The sequence below is a fragment of the Aethalodelphis obliquidens genome, unplaced genomic scaffold (genome assembly GCF_003676395.1).
Source record: "Aethalodelphis obliquidens isolate GAN/ISIS:26980383/991018 unplaced genomic scaffold, ASM367639v1 scaffold11, whole genome shotgun sequence".
In the NCBI taxonomy this organism is placed as follows: Eukaryota; Metazoa; Chordata; class Mammalia; order Artiodactyla; family Delphinidae; genus Aethalodelphis; species Aethalodelphis obliquidens.
The window spans coordinates 30,648,796-30,670,215 of record NW_020837955.1 but is presented as its reverse complement, the minus strand read 5'-3'; the positions used below and the strand labels follow the sequence as shown (position 1 = coordinate 30,670,215).

General features: G+C 31.9%; 1 protein-coding gene across 2 annotated transcripts in view; it reads right to left on the bottom strand.

Moving 5' to 3' along the window:
* Positions 1-21,420, bottom strand: part of ATRNL1 (attractin like 1) — a 678,243-nt gene that overhangs the window by 577,751 nt on the left and 79,072 nt on the right. For both annotated transcript variants that reach the window (XM_027112688.1, XM_027112689.1), the window contains exon 9: positions 8,717-8,900. In XM_027112688.1, the coding sequence (XP_026968489.1) occupies positions 8,717-8,900 (184 nt within the window). The remainder of the gene's footprint in view (positions 1-8,716; positions 8,901-21,420) is intronic.

The following is a 21,420-nucleotide window of genomic DNA, read 5'->3' as shown; positions in this document are numbered from 1 at the left end:
AACAACGGATACTTGAAATAAAGACACAACACTTATATAGCACCTCCACAAAACTGAAATAGGTATAAATCTAACAAAATATGTCTAAGATCTATATTGGGAAAATTACAAAACATTGATGAAAGAAATCAAAGAGGTAAATAAAGGGGTAGGCCATATATAATACATGGATAGGACGATTCACTACTGTCAAGATGTCAGTTCTTCCCAGCTTAGTCTATATATTCAATGCAATCCCATCAAAATTCTCACAAGAATAGCCAACACAATACTGAGAGAGAGGAATAAATTCAGAGAACTAACGCTACTTGACTTCAAGACTTACTATAAAGCTACAATAATAAAAACAGTGTGGTACTGGGGAGAGAACAGACACATAGATCAATGGAACAGAAAAATAAGCCCAGAAACAGACTCACAAATAGTCAACTAACTTCTGACAAAAGAACAAAAACAACTCAAGAGAGAGAGGACAGTCATTTCAATAAATGGTGCTGAAACAACTGGACATCCACATGCAAAAAAAAAAAAAAAAAAAAAAAAAAAAGGAGTTTGACAGATCTTACACCTTCTACAAAAATTAACACAAAATGAATCATAGGCCTAAATGTAAAATGAAAACTATAAAACTCCTAGAAGATAATATAGAAGAAAATCTGGGTGACCGTGAGTTTACTGATGACTTTTTAGATACAGCACCAAAAGCTCAAATCATGAAAGAAAAAAATGATAAGTTGGGTTTCATTAAAATTAAAAACCTTGACTCTGTGAAAGACACCATTCAGAGAATGAAACAGTAAGCCACAGACTCAGAGAAAATATTTGTAGCAAATACCTGATAAAGGACCTGAATCCAAAATATAAAAAGAACTCTTAAAACTCAACGATTAGAAAACAAACAACTCAATTAAAGTTGGCAAAAGGTCTGAACAGATACCAAAGACGACACACAGATGGCAAAATAAGCATATGGAAAAATGCTCATTATAGGTCATTAGGGAATTACAACTTAAAACAATGAAATACCACTACCTATTAGAATGGATAAAATTCAAAACACTGACACCAAATGCTAGCAAGGATGCAGAGCAACATTCATTGCTGGTGGGAATGAAAAATAGTACAACCACTCTTACAGAACTAAACATACTCATAAAAATATACACTCTTACCACACAATCCAACAATTGCACTCATTGGTTGAAATTTTATGTCCACACAAAAAACTGCAAGTGGATGTTTATAGCAACTTTATTCATAACTGTCAAAACTTGGAAACAACCAAGATGTTCTTCAACAGGTGAATGGATAAACAACTATACCACATCCATACAACAGAATATTATTCAGTGATAAAAGAAATGGGCTATTAAGCCATGAAAAGATTTGGAGGAACCTTAAATGCAATCTAAATGCACTTAGCAATCTAAGTGAAAGAAGCCAATCTAAAAAAGGATTTATACTGTATAATTCCAACTATATAACATTCTGGTAAAGGCAAAAACAATGAAGACAGTAAAAATATCAGTGGTTGCCAGAGGTTGGGCAGGGAGAGAGGGAGATGAGCACACATGATTTCTAGAGCAATTAAAACTATTCTATATGATACAGTAGCAGTGGAATATGTCATTATACATGGTGCAAACCCACTGGACCAACAACAAAAAAGTAAATCCTAATGTAATCTATGGACTTTAGTTAATAATAATGTATCAATATTGACTCATCAATTGTAACAAACGTACCACACTAATGCAAGATGTTAATAATAGAGGGACTTGGGGTGGGGAAGATGTGAGAGTATTGGGGAAATCTCCATACCTTTTGCTCACTTTTCTTTAAACCTAAAACTGTTCTAAGAACTAAAGTCTATTAATTAAAGGACAACAAAATAAAATGGTGGTGATAAAATCTGCAGTTGCTTTTCCAGATATGATATCTTTACTGCAATAAATAAACCCTACCCTTAGTACCTGGTAAGCAGATAATTTTTTTAAATATATGAATTGTAAAGTGGGATCCGGGTTTCTCACTTTCTAAAGGAATTTACAAATATGGAAGACAGGTCTAAAATAAATCCTGTCATGTTGTATTACATCATTATGCAGTTTAGACAGACAGGGTTTAGACAGACAGACATATATACAGAGACAGAGCAATATACCCACTTCTATAAATAAGTATAAACATGTGTGTCTTTGTAAATTTTCTGGCTCCATCTTCTGATAGGGTCTATAAACACATCAAAAAGTAATAAACATACCTAGTCCCCTAATCTTGGTTTTTAAATACCATTCTCTACTAAAAGTAATCTAGGTTTCTTGGGGGAAATGACTTACTCCAGCAGGGAAACTACAAGATGTAAACAGATTTTTTTTTTTTTTTTTTTTTTTTGCATCTATGCCAGAAAGTGTAGAAATGCACTAGAGTGACTGGGGACATGTCTAAAGAATGGAGGAGCCTTACTGAAAGAAGCTCACGATGGCCAAATCTGGGACACTTTGAACACCAAAATAAAGAATAGTAATTGATAATAGAACATTGATTAAAATAAAAATCCATCAATTGATACTGATATAAGTGAACACACAACCTGGGATATTTACAAGGAATAATATTACAATATCACCATTTGGTAACCATCACAGGGATAACAAGAATGATCAATAGATGCTAAAACTAGTGTGTAAAAGTTTAATGAGAAACAAAATATTTACATAGTCTCAAAGTATCTCCACATGGTGTTTATTAATTTAAAAAGGAAAAATTGTATCTTTACAGTGGAGAAACCTGGAAACGCTTTAACCATTACTTTAACCAAGATATGAAAGTTAACCTCTGCATGAACGTTCATAGCAGCCTCATTCAAAATAGTCCAAAGTGAAAACAACCCAAATGTCCATCAACTGATGAGTGGATTAACAATATGAGGTATATTCATACAATGGAATATTATTCAGCCATAAAAAAGAATTAAGTACAGAAATATACTACAGCATGGATGAACCCTGAAAAATTATGCTAAGTGAAAGAAGCCAGATGCAAAATGTCACATACTGTACATTCCATTTATATGAAATACTGAGAATAGGCAAATCTATAGAAACAGAAAGTAGGTTACCGGTTTCCAGGAAATGGAGGGAAAGGGTATAGGAAAGTATAGGATTTCTTTTTGCGGTGATGGAAATATTCTGGAATTATTGATGGTTGCATAACACTATGGATATACTAAAAACCACTGAATTGTACACTTGAAATGGTTACAATGGAGAATTTTATGTTATATGAATTTTATTTCAGTAAAAGTTTTTTCCCCAAAAAAAAAAAATTCATAGAACACATTTTAGTGATCTAAAATGCAAACTTTAGTGATCAAAATGCAAACCCTGAATCTAATCATGAGGAAACATTAGATTCACCACTTTTCTTTTTTAGTATTTCTAGAAGTATAGTTGAAATCTTTTTTTTAACTTGAAAAAACTGGAAAAAATACCAAATTTATAATTACAGTTGCAAGTTGTAAATGATAATGTTTCATATGTTCCTTATGTGTTAAAACATATTGTGCTCTTATTATTGTGTTTTAAAAAAACACAATAATAGAGAAAACGACTTCAACAATAGGACAAGAAAATTTGAGGTCTCTACTATCACAGAAAACCCTTGACAGAGAAGAAAAAAATGAAGATGCGGGCTCCTACTACAAGCTCTACAAACATATATGTGCAAAAAACGTTATGAGACACCTCATCTAACAAGACTAACAAATCAAGGCCATAATGGCCCTGGTACTCAAAATCATTACAGCAAATTAAAAGTCTCTTAGCAAAGGATAATACAGTACTAATTAATAAAACATCCTAACAATACAAAAGGAATCATTTTTGAGAAATGGGAATTCCTATAAATACAGGATGTTTTAGATAGTGCTTCAGTGGTACTATATTAATTCTGTACTTTAAAAAATCTTTGCAATCACATATACTTGAAATATGTTTTCATATTAATGCTAATCTGGTTACATGAAGTGATTTCTTCTAGCTTCTTAAATTTGGTATAATGAGAGTTATTTTTACATTAAAGTATTCAAAGCTAGTTTATTAAACTATCAAGTTTTTGTGATTTCTTAAAAATGTAGCTGTCAGAGGTTTTGGAAAATGATATAAGACAATTTTATAAATATGTTATTAGTTACTTATATTCTACTAAATACTGATGAACACGCTATTCATGATGTTTATCCTTGACAATTTCTCTGCATAATGAGTGTCTGAAATATAGTATATATGTATACTATATTTGTACTGCATACATATATGCATTTGTTGAATATATAACTAAAATAACTATTTCATAGGATATATACATTACATATGGGTGTGTGAATGTATTCAAATTTAGGAGAAACTGTCAAAACGTTTTTCAAATGCTTCTACTGGTTTATACACACTTGGATTATCAATATTGTAAATTTTAACCATTTAAGTGGATGTGTAGTGGTACCTGAATTTAAATTACCCTGTGGCTAATAAGGTTGAGCAACTTTTAAAATGCGTTTTGGTCATTTGGATATCCTTTTGTTCAAGTCGCTTGCCCATTTTCTCTTGAGTCATCTGATTATTTTCTTGTTGATCTGTAGTACTTCTCTACATATTCGGAAATAGAGACCTTTGTTGACTTTATGTGTTGCAAATATCTCCTACACTGCAGCTTGCCTTTTCACCTTCTTAGTGATATTTTTTAGACATACATAGTTCAGTCTATCATTTTTCCTTTATTAAGAGTATTATTTAAATACTATTTTTAAAGTCTTTCTTTGCCAATAAAAGCAAAGATGTTTACCCGTTATCTTCTACAATATTTATTATTTTACATTCCATACTTAGATTTACAATTGATCTGAAACTAATTTGTGTATGATTTGAAGCAGGGCCCCAAATTCATTTCTTTCAATTGTATACCAATTGGCCCAGAATAATTTATTGAAAAAACGACTCTGTAGTGCCAACTTTGTTACACTAAGTGCCAATAAATGTGTAGGTCTGTCTGGGGAACTCCTATTTGCTACAATGGTCTATGTCGCTATCTTTGCAGCAACACTTAATTACTGTAGCTTCGAATTCATGAAATCTAGTAGAGAAGTCTTCCAGCTTTGTTCTTCTAAAAGTTTTGGTTTAGCTATGATTGGTCTTTCGCATTTTCATATAAATTTTTAAATAAGCATGTCAATTTCTATAAGAAAAATACTTTCTGCAATTTTGTTTTGGGATTACATTAAATCTAAACATCAATTTGGGCAGAATAGGTATCTCTACAATATTGTTTCAATTAATTATCATTATGTATCTTCCATTTATTTAGGTCTTCAATTTCTCACATGGTTTTTGAGTTTTCTATGGAAAGATCCTGTGTATATGTCATTAAATTTACATCTCAGGTTGTTGATGTTCTGATGATAAACTGTACTGCTTTTATGGTATTGCTTTTAAATTGTATTTAAATTTGTATTGCTTTTAAATCATCATTTTCTAATTGTGCCTGGTATACAGAATTATATTGGATTGGTTTTCTTTATATTGACCTTATATCAAGCAACCTATTACCCATATATCTTTTATACTTTGTTATTCCCTTTAACTTTAATTGTATTATTGCACTGGCTGGAAATGCCAATACAATGTTGAATAGAAACACTGATAGTAGCCACTCTTATTCATTCCTAAACTTAAAGGAAAATTTTTCAACATTACACTATAATGTTTGCAATAAAGTTTTTCTATTGGTTTGTACGTTTTACCACACAAATAGTTTGCTTCTATTCCTATTGTATTTGAGTTTTCATCATGAATACTTGTTAAATTTTATCTCAATTTTCCTTTGCAACATTTGAGAAGATTATATGCCTTCACTTCTTTATTCTTTTAATGTGTTAATTACTCTGATTTTATGAATTTTTAATTTACCTTATTTTCTTAGAGTGAACCCAAATGATGTATAAATACTTTTATACTTTTTGTATATTTCCTAAGCAGCATAGGGCTAGGTTTTATTTTTATACCCAGTCCAAAAATCTTTAGCTTTTGACTGGAATATTTGTCTCCTACATTCAGTGTAACTGGAATATTTACTTCCTCACATTTAGTACAATTATGACATATTTGGAGTTAAATATACCATCTTCCTTTATATTTCTCCCAACCTTACTTTGTTCCCTTTCTATTCCTTTCTTGTTTTCTTCCAAATGCATTAAGTACTATTCTCATTTTTCCCTTTACTCACCTGTTGGATATACAGTGTTTTACTTTTATTTTTTGTTGTTACCTAATGATTACAATATAAATCCTTAACTATTAATGTCTACTATAAATTAGTTTTTTATCAATTCCCATATGATACAAGGACCTTAGTAACGTTGAACACCACTTACCCTTCTTCCTGATTTATGTACTGCTATTATCATCCATTTAAATTTTGTATATATTTAAGCCTCTATTACTATTATAGTATTATATAATAAATAATCACTTAGATATACCCTTTCCATTTCTCTCTTCCTTCTAGTATCTAGGATCATTTTTCTTTGACTTCAATATTTTGAAGATCTATTTAGCATTTTCTTTATTTATTTAGTGTTTGCTGTATTGCAGGTCTGCTGCTGTCAAATTCATCTTGTTTTTCTGAAAAGTCCATGTTTTCCTTCCATTTTTTTAAGGGTTTTTTACTGGGTGAAGAACTTTGGACTGATATTTTCCTTCAGCCATTTGAAGACACCATGTCTTCTAGATTCCGGTTTTTCAGTTAAAAAACCAGTTGTCAGTCTTAGTGTTGCTTCTTTAAAGAGAATATGCGTTTTTCCCCTCTGGCTGCTTTTCTAATTCTATTTGGGTTTTCATAAGTTTTACAGTGATATTTCTAGGTGTAAGTTTCTTTGTACTCACCCCCTTGGTACTCAAGGAATTTCTTCAATTTGTAGCTAGCTATCCTTTGTCACTTTTGAAAATTCTCAGTCATTTAAGACTTCAAACAGTGCTCCACATTATCTTCTCAATCCTCTTCTTCTGGACCTCAATTATATGCATGTTAGAACATTTCCACAAGTCCCTTATATTTCTTTCCCTGTTTTATTTTTCATTCTTTGTCTTTCTTTATTTCAACATGGGTATTTCCTTCTGACCCATCTTCCATTTCATTAATCCCCCCTCAGCTGTGTCTAACCTGCTGTAAACATATCCAAAGAATTCTTAATTCATTTAATCTACTTTCCATTTCTATAATTTCCATTTCATTCTTTAGTAAAAGTTTCCAGTTGTCTGTTAATATTTTCCTACCTTACATTTTAATTCCTTCATCATAAAATCCTAATTATTTTAAAATTTCTGTCTGAAAATGCCATTATCCTATAGGTATATTTCAAATGGCTGGGTTGTTCATGGCTTTTCTTTTCCTAAACCTTATTATTTTTTGTTTTGTAACAAATATTGTATATGAAATAATTTGAGGCTCTGTATGATATTGTCTTCCTCAAGAGAGGATTTACTTTTGCTCTGCCACGAGTTAGACTATGGGCAGAGCACCAAAACCAATGAAAGACCATGATGATTCAAAGGTAAGTTTATACTCACTCATAGGTTTAGAACTTCAGGAACCAGACTACATTGTGAAGTGTGTAACAAGACCCCTATTCCTTGGCACACCTAGAAATCCATTTTGGTCCCCTATATTGATTGACGAAAGCTCTGCTCAGTTTCTCAAGCAGTTTTCAGGATTTATAATTGTCTCAAGGACAAAAGTTGTGCAAAATGCCAATCATACCTCCTTTTTCATTCTATCTCTCCTTAATCTTGACCAACAAATAGGACTGTCTTTATAGTCCTATGATGCCTTAAAAAGATGTAACTCCTAATTTTTCTCAGTGGAAATAGTAGTCCAGAATAATCCATTTCCCCATTGAAAAAGACTTTCTCTAAACACACATTTACTAATAGCTCAGCAAGGTAGCCTATCTACTAAAATATAATACTGCATTTTATTAAACTAAAAAAATGAAAATTAGGAAAATTACCCAAAGGAAAAGTCTTCATTTTTTTAATTTCATCTTCCTTTTTTTAAATAAAGTGTAAATTAGAATATATGTTTGAAAGTGACAGTGAAGAGGACAGAACAAATCACAATTTGGTGGAAAACTGTATTTCATTTAAACACATAAAGTAATTTCATATAAGTTTAAAAGAATGTTTAGTGTTTAAAAACAAAAAGGGGGTCACTTCCCAGGCCCTACAAAAGAAAATGAGTACAATAAAAATTCTATTTTAAAACTTGTATACCTAGAAAAATCAATAAGCAATTCACTAAATAGAAAACACGAGTGCAAATGAACACATAAAAATATGCTTATTCACTATAGCAATCAGGGTATGCACATTAAAATATCAGTACAATACCATTCACATCCACTGCACTGGCAAAAGGAAAATATCCTCATAATTACCAAGCATTGGTGAGACTACGAAGAAACAAGGACACTTATACCCTGCTGGTGGAAGTGTACATTATCACAGTGACTTGAGAAGCAATTAGGCAACAGGTAGTAAAGTTAAGGATGTGAATATCCTCACATACAGCAATTTCACTTTTAGGTATGTACCCTAGAGAAACTCTGGCATATGTGAAATGACCAGTACAAGATGTACAACATACTTCTGCCCAATCTACTCACCAAGTCTTAGTGTTAACTTCATACTTATAAAGGTCATCTACCAATCCATATTTGTTGCCTGGTAATGCTTTATAGCCTCCATGAACATAAATGGACTTTGTTATTTCATCATACACACTGGTATGGCCATATCCACCTTGAACAATAGCTCCTTTAGTTTCCGGAACAAGCCAAGTGTTTGATGCTGTAAGAGAAAGAAGATAAATCATGAACTCAAATAGTATTTAGAAATAAAACTAATATACCACCAAACTACCAACAAGTTCATTCTCATACCACATTTTATGAGTAAAGTATACCTAATAATCATTTAATTAAAAAACATTATTAAATATGTGCTAGGTGGCTAAGAATCTGCCTGCCAATGCAGGGCACACGGGTTCAATCCCTGGTCTGGGAAAATCCCACATGCCACGGAGCAACTAAGCTCATGTGCCACAACTACTGAGCCTGCACTCTAGAGTCCGTGAGACACAACTATTGAGCCCACGTGCCACAACTACTGAAGCCCGTGTGCCTAGAGCCCATGCTCTGCAACAAGAGAAGCCACCACAATGAGAAGCCCGCGCACCACAACAAAGAGCCAACGCATCCAAAATAAATAAATAAATTTATTTTAAAAATAAATAAATATGTGCTAGTTAGTTACTATGTTGGGTGCTAGGGATTGAAGGTAAGTAAGACTGGTCTTTTTGCAAATTTTAATTAAACTCTGAAATATTGAAAATACCTAATTTTTGTATGTGAGAGAGAAAATGAAAACTTTATTCTCACATACATTTCTGTATTTGTAAACAAATCTGAAAAAAAAGACTTAACAAATAGTTTATGAGAGCCTATTATGTCACAGGCTCTGAGTTTAGTCACTGATATTACAAAGACTAAAATTAAGATATGACTCTTGCCCTTAACCATTTTTAGCACTCTGCTGGTCTTTTATCTCTTGGTTATGAGTCCCACTGTCCCTTCTAAGAGTGCTTTGTATTATTGATAAAAACCTAAAAATTAAATTTCCAAGACTTGCTGACAGATGTGTTACCATCAGGTTCCACCAATGAAAGTACTGGGGAGAGCTTAGAAGGCAAAAGGAAGAAAGATTCTGCTTTCTTCTCTAACAGAAGGAACAGGTAGGTGACTACAGTAGGTAACGGCAGTGGTGGTTTTATAGCAACAGCAGCAGGGGTACCACCTGCGCAGTGGCAGCAGTAGCACCTACAGTAAGTAGCTCAATTACAGATGTGGTCCTAAGCTCCAGCCTGGGTATGTAGCAGCTCCAGATTTCTGGGCGATCCCCTCATTTTGGTGTCTCTAGTATTTTGGTAATTAACTCCCTATATTAAGTTCCCATTCTGCTTGATATATCTAGAAGGGACTCTTATCTCTATGGCAAATTCACTAAAACAAGCCCCAATCATATGAAAGACATGTTTTTAAAAATAAGATGAAAATACACATCTCCTTGCCCTTAAAAAATTTAGATTATAAAGAGCAACTCTACAGAAATCTATTATTAGTCTTTAAATATCCACCCAGACCACACTTCCATCTTCCCCCTAACTTTTCACCTCAACTTTGTCATACTAGACAACTCACTGAAAATACTCAAAGCAAATAACAGAAAATAAAGATGATACTTAAAAATTCTTCACACTTACACAATTTTAAGGTAGTGTAGAATGTGATACTTCAACAGTCATAAAAGTAGTCATAAAAGAAGTATAAAAGAAGTATCAAAAAGGGTTGTTAAAGTCAATTTTACTTAGAGAAAACTAAACATATTTGAAGAAATTTCAGAGTACTCTTGCAACTAATGGGCATTACATTTTGGAAGTAATTTCCAAAGAATGAAGTTAATAATAACTTAGGAACAATTTCTTTAATATACTTCAAACACTTATTAAAGCCATATATATATATAGCCAAACTGAAGGTTTTCATGTTTTTATTCACTCTCTTTTTAACAAAAAAAGATAAACATACTTCTTATCAAAAAATATTGTAGCAATAAAACGTTGTATAATGCAAAAGTGAATGTTACCTTCTGCTCTAGCCCACTATCTAGAGGTATTTTTCACAAATTGTTATGTTCAGAATATTTTCAAACTATAATTCTGAATATTTTATTACAATATACAAAACAAATGTATATGACTTGCATGTACATACATACCTGTAAATATTTGTACCAAAAAATCATGCTATTTTACAACTATTTTTTCACTTAACATCTGGGACATCTTTTCAGGTCCCATTTTTCATTTTTTATCAGCTAAATTCCATTGTATTGATGATACATAACTTATTTAAGTAACTCTACATTGTGACTCATTTAGGTTTCAATTTGTTCTTAAAAACAATGATGGCATAAACTAAAAGTTGCTCTGGATCCACTTTAACAGACCTCAGAAGCAATCCCCCAAAATGCTTACACTGGAAGCTTAACCCCATGTTAGTACAAAGTCCAACACTCTTTAAAGGAATACAGCAAAGTCCAGCAGCCAACAAGGTAAAAACATACAATGCTCAAAATGCATTAAAAAATTAACAGGCACAGAGGGCAAAGAAAATATGACCCATAACAAGAAGAAAAATCAATCAATCGAGACAGAAATAACAAGGATGATAGAATTAAAAGCTACTGTAAAAAAGCTATTGTAAATATACTCAAATATGTTCAATAATGTTACAGAAAACATGAACATGATAAGGGAAAAATGGAAGATAAAAAAGACTCAAACAGAACTCCTGGAAATGAAAAATACATTGTATAGAATTAACACAAGGTTAGATACTCTGGGAGAAAAGAACAATGAATTTAAAATATAGAAATAGAAACTATCCAAAATGAAGCACAGAAAAAAACAAACAAAAACCCTGAAAAAAAATGAACAGAATATCAGGGACCTGTATGACAATGTCAAGTAGTCTAATCTACTATGATAGAAGTCCAAGAAGTGTGGTGGTAAGGTAGACAGAAATGATGTTTGAAAAAATAGTTTCTCAAATTTAATGAAATCTATAAATCCACAAAACAAAGAAGGTCAATGGTATACAAGCAGGAGAAAAAAAAAGAAATAAAGAAACCCACGCCAAGGAATAGCATGAAGTGATTAAGATGCACAAGCAGAACAAAAATAAGAATGCCATTTGACTTCTCAACAGAAAGCATGCAAGTCAGAAGACAGTGAAGTTACACTTTTAAACTACTGAGAATTATTAACCCAGAATTCTATACCAAAAAATAACTATCAAAGTAGAATTCTATATCCCACAAAATATTTTCCAAAAGTGAAAGTAAAACAAAACCTTTTTCAGATAAAGGAAAAAAAAGCCCACAGAGAGAATATATTATTGCAGACTTGCCCTATAAAAAAGTGACCAAAATAAGTTTAAGCTGAATGAAAATGATACTTGAAACCAGCCAGAATCTGGATTTATAGAGATGAATGAGGAGTACAGGAAATATCTGATATGTGGGTAGATATTAAAGGTGTCATTTCTCATCTTCCCTCTCAGTACATGATAATTAAGTGTCCAAAACAAAAAGTATAACAATTTGTTATGGTCTTCATAACATACGAGATATGATATTAAAAGAGGGAAATGCAGGGATACTAGTCAGAGTTTCTGACACTATATGTGAAGTGGTAGAACATTAATTAAAGGTAGAATCTGAAAAGATAAATAAGCATATTGTAAACTCTAGAGTAACCTCTACAAAAGTAAAATTTAAAAGTACTTAATAAATTAATAGTCCCACAGATTCAAGAAGCTGAGCAAACCATGAATAGGATAAATTCAAAGAAATTCACACCACAATGAAATCGCTGAAAACTAAAAGTGCAGAAAACATCTCAGAAGCAGCTACAGAAAAATAACAAATTACCTATAGGGGAACAACAGTTAATGACTATGATTTTATCCTAAGAAACCATGCAGGAGAGAAGGAAGTGCTGAAAAATAACTATAACTATAAAAATAACTATAACTCAGGATTCTATACCTAGCAAAAATATTCTTTAGTGATGAACATAAAATGAATAGATTCTCAGATGTAAAAAAAATTAAGCTGATCCATGGCCAGCAGACCTACTCTAAAGGAAATACTAAAATAAGTTCTTCAGGCAGAAACGACAACAGAAGGAAACTGGGACTGAAAGAGGACAATTTATCATTAGAACCAACAATTCTAATTGTGTAAACACCCAGTAACAGAACATCTAAATGAGTGAAACATACATGTAAAATAGATAACCAACAAGGACCTACTGTATAGCACAGGGAACTATACTCAATATTTTGTAAGAACCTATTAGGGAAAAGAATCTGAAAAAAATAGATATATATGTATACATAACTGAATCTCTTTGCTCTACCCCTGAAACTAACACAACGCTGCAAATAACTATACTTCAATTAAAATTAATTAATTTTAATTATATATTAAAAAATTAAAAATAAGTAAATGAGTGAAGCAAAAACTAATAGAACTTAAAAATGAAATAGATATATCCACAATCATAACTGGAGGTTTCTATACTGGTTTTTCAAGAACTAAGAAAAATACTGAACAGAATATCAATAAAGATATAGAAGACGTGAATAACTCCATCAACCATAATATAATTGGCATTTATAGAACACCCCAACCAACTAGAGCAGAATGCAGATCTTTTCAAATTCACATGTAACATTCACCAAGGTAGACCATATTCTGGGTCAGAAAATAAGACTTAAGAAAAATTTTAACTGTAAAAAACATAGTCTTTGACAATAATAGAATTAAACAAGAAATAATGGCAAGAACGATATCGGGAAAATCTTCATATATTTGAATCAAACAAAATACTACTAAACAACCCAGGAGCCAAAGGAAAAAAACACACAAAAAAATAGAAAACATTTTGAACTAAATGGAAACAAAAAATGCAACATTTCAAAATGTGTGGGATACAGCTAAAGCAGTACTTAAAGCAGTCATTCTCAACAGTGGTTCCCTAAAGCATCAATTGGCATTACCTGGAAGCTTTTTAAAAATGCAAATTCCCTGGCACCAATCCTGACATAATCAATAAGAAAATCAGGGATTAGGGCACAGCAATCTATTTTAACAACCTTCTAGGTGATTCCTATGCATCAAGTGTGAGAACTACTGGCTTAGAAGGAAATTTATGACGATACTTATATTTTTAAAAAGAAGAAAAAGGGCTTCCCTGGTGGCGCAGTGGTTGAGAGTCCGCCTGCCAATGCAGGCGACACGGGCCAGTCCGGGAAGATCCCACATGCCGCGGAGCGGCTGGGCCCGTGAGCCATGACCGCTGAGCCTGCGCGTCCGGAGCCTGTGCTCCGCAACGGGAGAGGCCACAACAGTGAGAGGTCCGCGTACCGCAAAAAAAAAAAAAAGAAAGAAAGAAAAAGGTCTCAATCTCAATTCAATGATCTATTCTTCCATCTTAAGAAAACAGTAAAACAAGAGCAAATAAAACTCAAAGAAGAAAAGAAATGTAACAAAGCATTAATCAATATGATAGAAAACAGGAAACAAAAGCTGGTTATTTGAAAAGGTCAATAAAATTGAGTAACCTATTAATCTCTAGTCAGACAAGAAAAATAGGACACACATAACTCATATCAGATATAAGAGGAGATACCACTACAGATTTCACAAATATTAAGTATAAGGGAATATAATGAACAGCTTTATGCCAATAAGTTTAACATCTTAAATGATATGGACATATTACTTAAAAACACAAACTACCAAATCTCATTCAAAAAGAAATTGATAAGTTGAATATTGCTAACAGTTATTAAAGAAAATAAATGCCATAGTCAAAATCTTTCCTACAAAGAAAGCTTCTGGGCCAGATAGTTTCACGGGTGAACTCTACCAAACATTTAAGAAAGAAATAATACCAATTCTACACAAACTCTTACAGAAAATAGAATAGAAACACTCCCCAAATTTACCACTCCCCATTTTACCACTCCCCAAATCATTTTACCATTACAGCCTGGAAAAGCAGACAAAGACATTACAAGAAAAGTAAACTATAGTCCAATATCTCTTATGAGCATAAACATAAAAATCCTTAATAAAATTTTTGCAAATCAATTCTAGCAGTATATGAAAAGGGTAATACATTATGGCCAAGTGGGATTTATCCAAGAATGCAATAGTGGCTTAACATCTGAAAGTCAATGTCATTCACCATATTAAGAAATCAAAGAAAATAAAAGAACAAATGATCTTCTCGATAGATGCAGAAAATTATTTAACAAAATTTAACATTATTCATGAAAAATACTCAGCAAACTAGGAATAAAAGCGAATTTCCTCCACCTGATAAAAGGCATTAAAAAAACATACCGCTAATGTAATACTACAGTAATTACAAGACTGGAGCTTTCCCTCCTAAAATGTGAAAAAAAAGACAGGAATATCTGCTCTCACTACCTCTACTCAATATTGTACCAGAGATCCTAGCAGTATAATAATAAAAGGTATATAGATTGAAAAGGAAGAAGAATGTTTATTAGCATGAGCGTAACACATGATCATCTATAGAGAAAATAAGAAAGAATCTACCAAAAAGCTACAAGGAATAGTAAGTGTGTTCAGCAAAGTTGTAGGGTGCCAAATGCTGAAATATACCATGCCCATGAGTTAGAAGACTCAATACTGTTAAAGGCTCAATTTTCCCCTTTATAGATGTAATGCAACCCCAATTAAAATCCCTACATGCTTTTTCTTAATAAACTGACAAGCTGATTCTAAATTTTACATGGCAATGTGAAGGACCTAGAAGAGTCCAAAACTTTTGAAAACAAAACAAACAAAAACAAATGATGGAGGACTGACACTGCCTGATTTACAAAGCTAAAGTAATCAACAGAGTGTGGTATTAAACATAATATACATCAACGGACCAAAGGTCAGCTCATACATAAATGGTCAGTTGACTCTTCAAAACATGTACCAAGGTAATTCAATGGGGAAAGGAAACTCTTTCAACCAAAGAACAACTGTATATTTATTTCTTAAAAAAATCTCAGGCCTTAAGCACCCAGGCTGGTCACTTTCAAGTGAGAAGCTCCATCCATTTACTGCTACACCTTATAAATACTATCATTCATTATTTTTTTAAATTATAATTAATGAGTGAATTTACTGCAGGGGCTCAATTTTAAAAATGTACAAAATCACTGCCTTTCTTCTATACTTGTCACAGCTATTGAAAACTGTAATTCTTTTTTTTTTTTGCTTATTTGAATTTGCAGACTTTTATGTAATTGTTATTTATTACTTGAGTAATAAAAAAGAGGGATAATGAGAAAAATGAGAAAAAGTCACTGGTGTTAAGCAATTTGATTATGTTGTAAATCATGTCTTTTTCTACATGTTCCTTATTATCATTTGCTATTGTTATCATGACACAGGAAAGGCGAGGAAACACTGCTTTATACTAATTTTTAGCACTGCTCTTTTTATCCTGATTCCAACCTTTGTATATGTGACCAATAAATTTAGCTGCACACGTTAAAAAAAAAAAAAAAGAAAAAAACTCAGAGTTTACTTCACACCATATATGAAATTTAACTCAAATAGGTGATAGATCTGAGGTTGAGAAGAGCCCAAACTAAATACCTAGAGAAAAACCTTTATGATCTTGAGCTTGACAAAGATCTCTTAGGTAGAACACGTTGATAAATTGTATTTCAACAAAATTTAAAATCTCAGCCTTTTAAAAGACGCTGTAAAAATGAAAAGGTATGCCACAACTGGGGAAAAATATTTGCAAAACATATACCAGAGAAAGGACTAATATCCAGAATATATTAAAAATTCTTATAGCTCCATAATAAGAAGTCAAACAACCCAACTTTCAAAATGGACAAAAAGTATGAACATACATTTTACCAAAGAAGATAAATAAATGACAAATACTGAAATAAAAAGATATTCAGTATCATTAGTCATCAGGGAAATGCAAATAAAAACCATAAGATACCACTACAATTCCAGAATAGCAAAAATTAAAAAGAAAACAATACCAAGTGTTGGTGGGGATGTGAAGTAACTGGAACTCTCATACACCGCTGGTGGGTTGTAAATGGTAGTATCACTTTGGTAAACAGTATGGAAGTTTCTTATAAAGTTAAACACATAACTGCAAATAACCCAGCAATCCCATTCTACAGCACTTACACAAGAGAACAGAAAACATATGCCCAAACAAAGAGTTGTATGCAAATATTCATAACAGCTTTTATTCAAAAGACCTAATAACTGGACTCAAATGTCCACTAACTAGTGAACACATAAATTATATCTTATTCATACAATGAAATACCATTCAAGATTAAAAAGAAGCAAACTACTGACACGAGCAAAAATTTAGATGAATCTGAAAATTATTATGCTAATACAATGAGACCACATACCACATGATTTCATTTATATGAAATTTGAAATGAGGCAAAACTATATTGACAGAAAACGGATCAGTGGTTACCTGGAGCTAGAGGATCATGAGAGATTGACGGCACAGGGTCATGAGTAAACTTTCTGGAGAAATAGAAATGTTCTATATCTTAACTGAGGTAGCACTTACACAACTATATCGATTTGTTAAAGCTTATCAAGTTGCACTCTGATGTTTTATACACACACACATATGTGCTGGTGACAAGTAAATCTGCCTTTCTCAGCCTCCCTCACTTAGCATATGGCATCTCCATTCTTCTAGTTGCTCAACCAAACATCTTAGAGCTATCCTTGACTCCTTTTCCTCACATTTTACATGATCTCTCAGTGATTCCTGTTGTCACCACTTTCAAAACAAATCTAGAATCCAACAACTCCTCACCACCTCCCCTGCTAACACATTATTCCAAGACAATATTACTATTCATGTGAATGACTGATCACTGGAAGTGCGCAATATAGGAGAAAAGATTTTTATTAAGTTAATTGTTAATTTTATTAAGTAAATTGTTAAATAATTGTTAATTTATTAAGATTTTTATTAAGTTAATTGCTAAAGATTTTTATTAAGTTAGATTTATAATAATAATATATATTATAATATAATAAATATCAGTATATATTATATTGATATATTATGTATATTAATATATTTATATTAATATAAATATATAATAATATAATAAATAAAGATAATAAAGATTTTTATTAAGACTGGTAAGGATACCTTGGGATCACTATAAATAAAGCACCAACTGTTTTATTACTCCCCGCTATGGTGCCAAGGGGAAATTTAAGCCAAGCAAGACCCAGCTTGCATGAATGTATCCCTTACTTTACCCACACTGTAAAATTACATAACCAAGCCAATCTCCTTTCCCTGCTCTCTCAAGCCATTTTCAGACCTGCTTGGGAGCCTGCCCTGCACACGTCAGAAAGCCTCATTTTGTGAATAATAAGTCTTTCATACTCTCTTGGTATTCGTGTTTCATACTCTCTTGGCACCATCGGCCTCAACATCCAAAGCAAATATTGGGGATTCCCTTCTGTGGGATGACCACAATATATCAGAATACAATAACAATCTTTATGGGAAAAGCAGCAAAAAGATTACTAAAGGTAAAGATCACTACATATGAATTTTAAAAGATCAATATTCCAAGAGAGTAATAAAGCTTCAAAATATATAAAGCAAAAATTGAAAAAATTATAAGGAAAAATTTACAAAATCAACATCATCAATGGAAACCTTAATGTACCCTTTCCAGCAATTGACAGAACAGTCAAAATATCAGTAAAGATCTAAAAGATTTGAACAACACAAGTAATTAACTACACTTAATAAACAAATGTATTAGGTCATTTTGGAAAAAAGATCTGGCACTTTCTTAAAAAATTAAAGATATATCTTCCTCCTGACCCAACCAACATCCTTAGGTACTTAGACAAGAGAAATAAAAACATGTCTACTACTTGACTTGTACAAGAATGGTCACTGAAATTTTATTCATAACAGCCCAAAATTGGAAACAGCCCAGATGTTCATCAATGAGAAAATGAACAAAGAAACTGCAATGTATTCATACACTGAAAAAGCACTCAACAAAAAGGAACAAATTACTAATAAACACAACATGTATAAATTTCAAAAGCATCATGGTGAGTGAAAGAAGCCTTATTTTAAAAAGGGTGCATGATGTGTGATTCCCTTTACATGAAATTCCAGAACAGGCAAAACTATTTGATGATGAAAAAAATCAGGAAGCAGGGCAGGTATCAACTGGGAAGGATCAGGAGAGAACTTTCTCAAGTAATGGTCAGTGTCCTATATCTTGATATGAATTTGGGTTACAGATGTATGTTTTGTCAAAACTCACTGAATTGTACACAAAATTTGTGCATTTCACTGTATGTAACTTTTACATTAAAAACATGAGTACAGAACTCTAGTTAACAACAGGCATGCTATTATGTTTAGAAGTGTACTAATGTTTGCAAGTCTTTAAAATGCACCAAAAAAATAGATAGATGGATAGAGAAATGGATACATACACTGGTAAGTGAAAAAGCAAAAGATTAATTGTAGAAGGTAAGTAGTATGCCTATGAGAATTCACTGCACAATCTCAACTTTTATGTATTTTTGAAATATTTCATAATAATTTTGAGGGAGGAAGCCTATAGGATATGTTCTGTGACCATAATACAATAACCTAGATATTAATAATAAAAATAAATAACTAGAAAACCCCATGTTTGAACATTTTAAACTGCACTTCTAAGTAACCCATTAGTGAAAGAAGAAATTAATATGGAATCTTAAACACATTTTGAGCTAAATAACAATTAAAATACTACATACCAAATCATGTAGGATATAACTATAGCCATGTTTACATTGTTTATGTTACAGCTTTAAATGTATATATTTTTAAAAATTCAATGAAGAAAACCTGAAAGATAATGAATTAAGCATCAATATAAAAGGGAAAAAACATAACAAATCAAAATATATTAAAATGAGGTCATAATAAAAATAAGAATTAATAAAATAGACAATGAATATATTAAGAAAATCAATAACCTCAAAAGTTGGTACTTTGAAAAGTATTAAGATTTACAATCTTGTGGAGAATCTGATCAAGACAAAAAGTAAGAAGACCCAGGCAGCCAATATTAGGAATATAAAAGGGGATAGGGCTATAAAATATTTTAAACTTCACTAAAAGCATATTATGAAGAACTTTAGATCAATACATTGGAAAATTTAGATAAAATGAACAAATTCTGAAAATAAAATCAAGTTACCAAATCTGAAAAGAGAGAAAAAACTTGAGTAGTCTTAGAACTATCAGATAAATTGAATCTGTAATTTTAAAATCCTGCCACAAAGAGAACTCCAGATGACTTACGCCAAGCATTTCTAGGAAAAGCAGTAACAACTGAAAGTCTTCCAGACAGTGGGAAGAATTATACTGGCTAGCAAAACATAAACTGTTTCTCAAAAAGTTATCTGTAGAAGAGATTATGGCTTTACTCCAAAACCCCTAGAGGTTTGCATTGTGATTCTCCAAAAAAAAAAAGTTAATAATTTTTAATATCAGCAAGTATCCAATTAGTGTTCAGATTTCTAATTATCTTACAAGCTGCTTCTTTATTTTTTTTTTGGAAGTTTGTTGGAATCAGGATCTAAATGAGATCCACACATTGAAGTTGCCTGATGTGTCTATTGAATCTCTTTTAACCTATACATTCTCATCCTTATTTTTTTTATTGCCAGTAGTTTGCTCTTCAACATTTTTTGTCAATTCCTAGGATGAAGGCATAGAAGTTGTACTTATTAAACAACCATTGACCTAATAAAAGGAGGAGTTAATTAAATCTTTAGATACCAGAATTATGAATCAAAAGTAATGATGAGCTGAAACTATTTTAACAATATATGTCAAGCCCTTCACTGAGATTACAACATTAAATTGACAAGTACAGGATAAAGTATACCTTACTCCCCAGCAGTTATATAAACAACAAAAACCAATGAACTAAATAAGAAGTTTTGTTGTCTGTAGGCTAACTATAAGTCAAAATAATAATATTAGTATAAAGTATAAATTTAGGTTGCAATAAAAATATTAATAAAAGATGCCCAGAACAAGGGAAAGCAATGGTTTCACATTAGATCCTGCTCTGTTAGGCTCTGATAAGTTTGAATAGATCATCACAGTACAGCAGTCTGTCCTGTGACAGGAGTGTGATAAAGATGACTAAGGGTCACCTAAGATAATGTGTATCTTATATTTACATAATCCTGATTTTGCCATTTACTAGCTGTGTGATCACTGGCCAGTTGTGTGAGACATCTGTGCCTCAGTTCCCTTATCTGTAAAATGGGGTAAAAAGAGCACAAATTTGCATGTTCACGCTGAGGACTAAATGAGTTAATACTTGTGAAATGCTTACACCACCACCTAGCACATAGTAAGGCCTGTTATTATTATTAGAAAATATTCTTTAAATCATTAACATCTGTGTTAAGGTAAATCATTAACATCTTGTTAAAAAGATGTGAGTGGAAAGCTTGTTATGTGAAGACTGAAGGAACTAAGATGCTTATCTAAAGAATGGAAGATAAGCTGAAAATAAGATATCTCAAAATATTTTAGGGTCAATATGTGGAAGAGTGATTAAATTGCACATGTACAGTTCTATATAGTCAT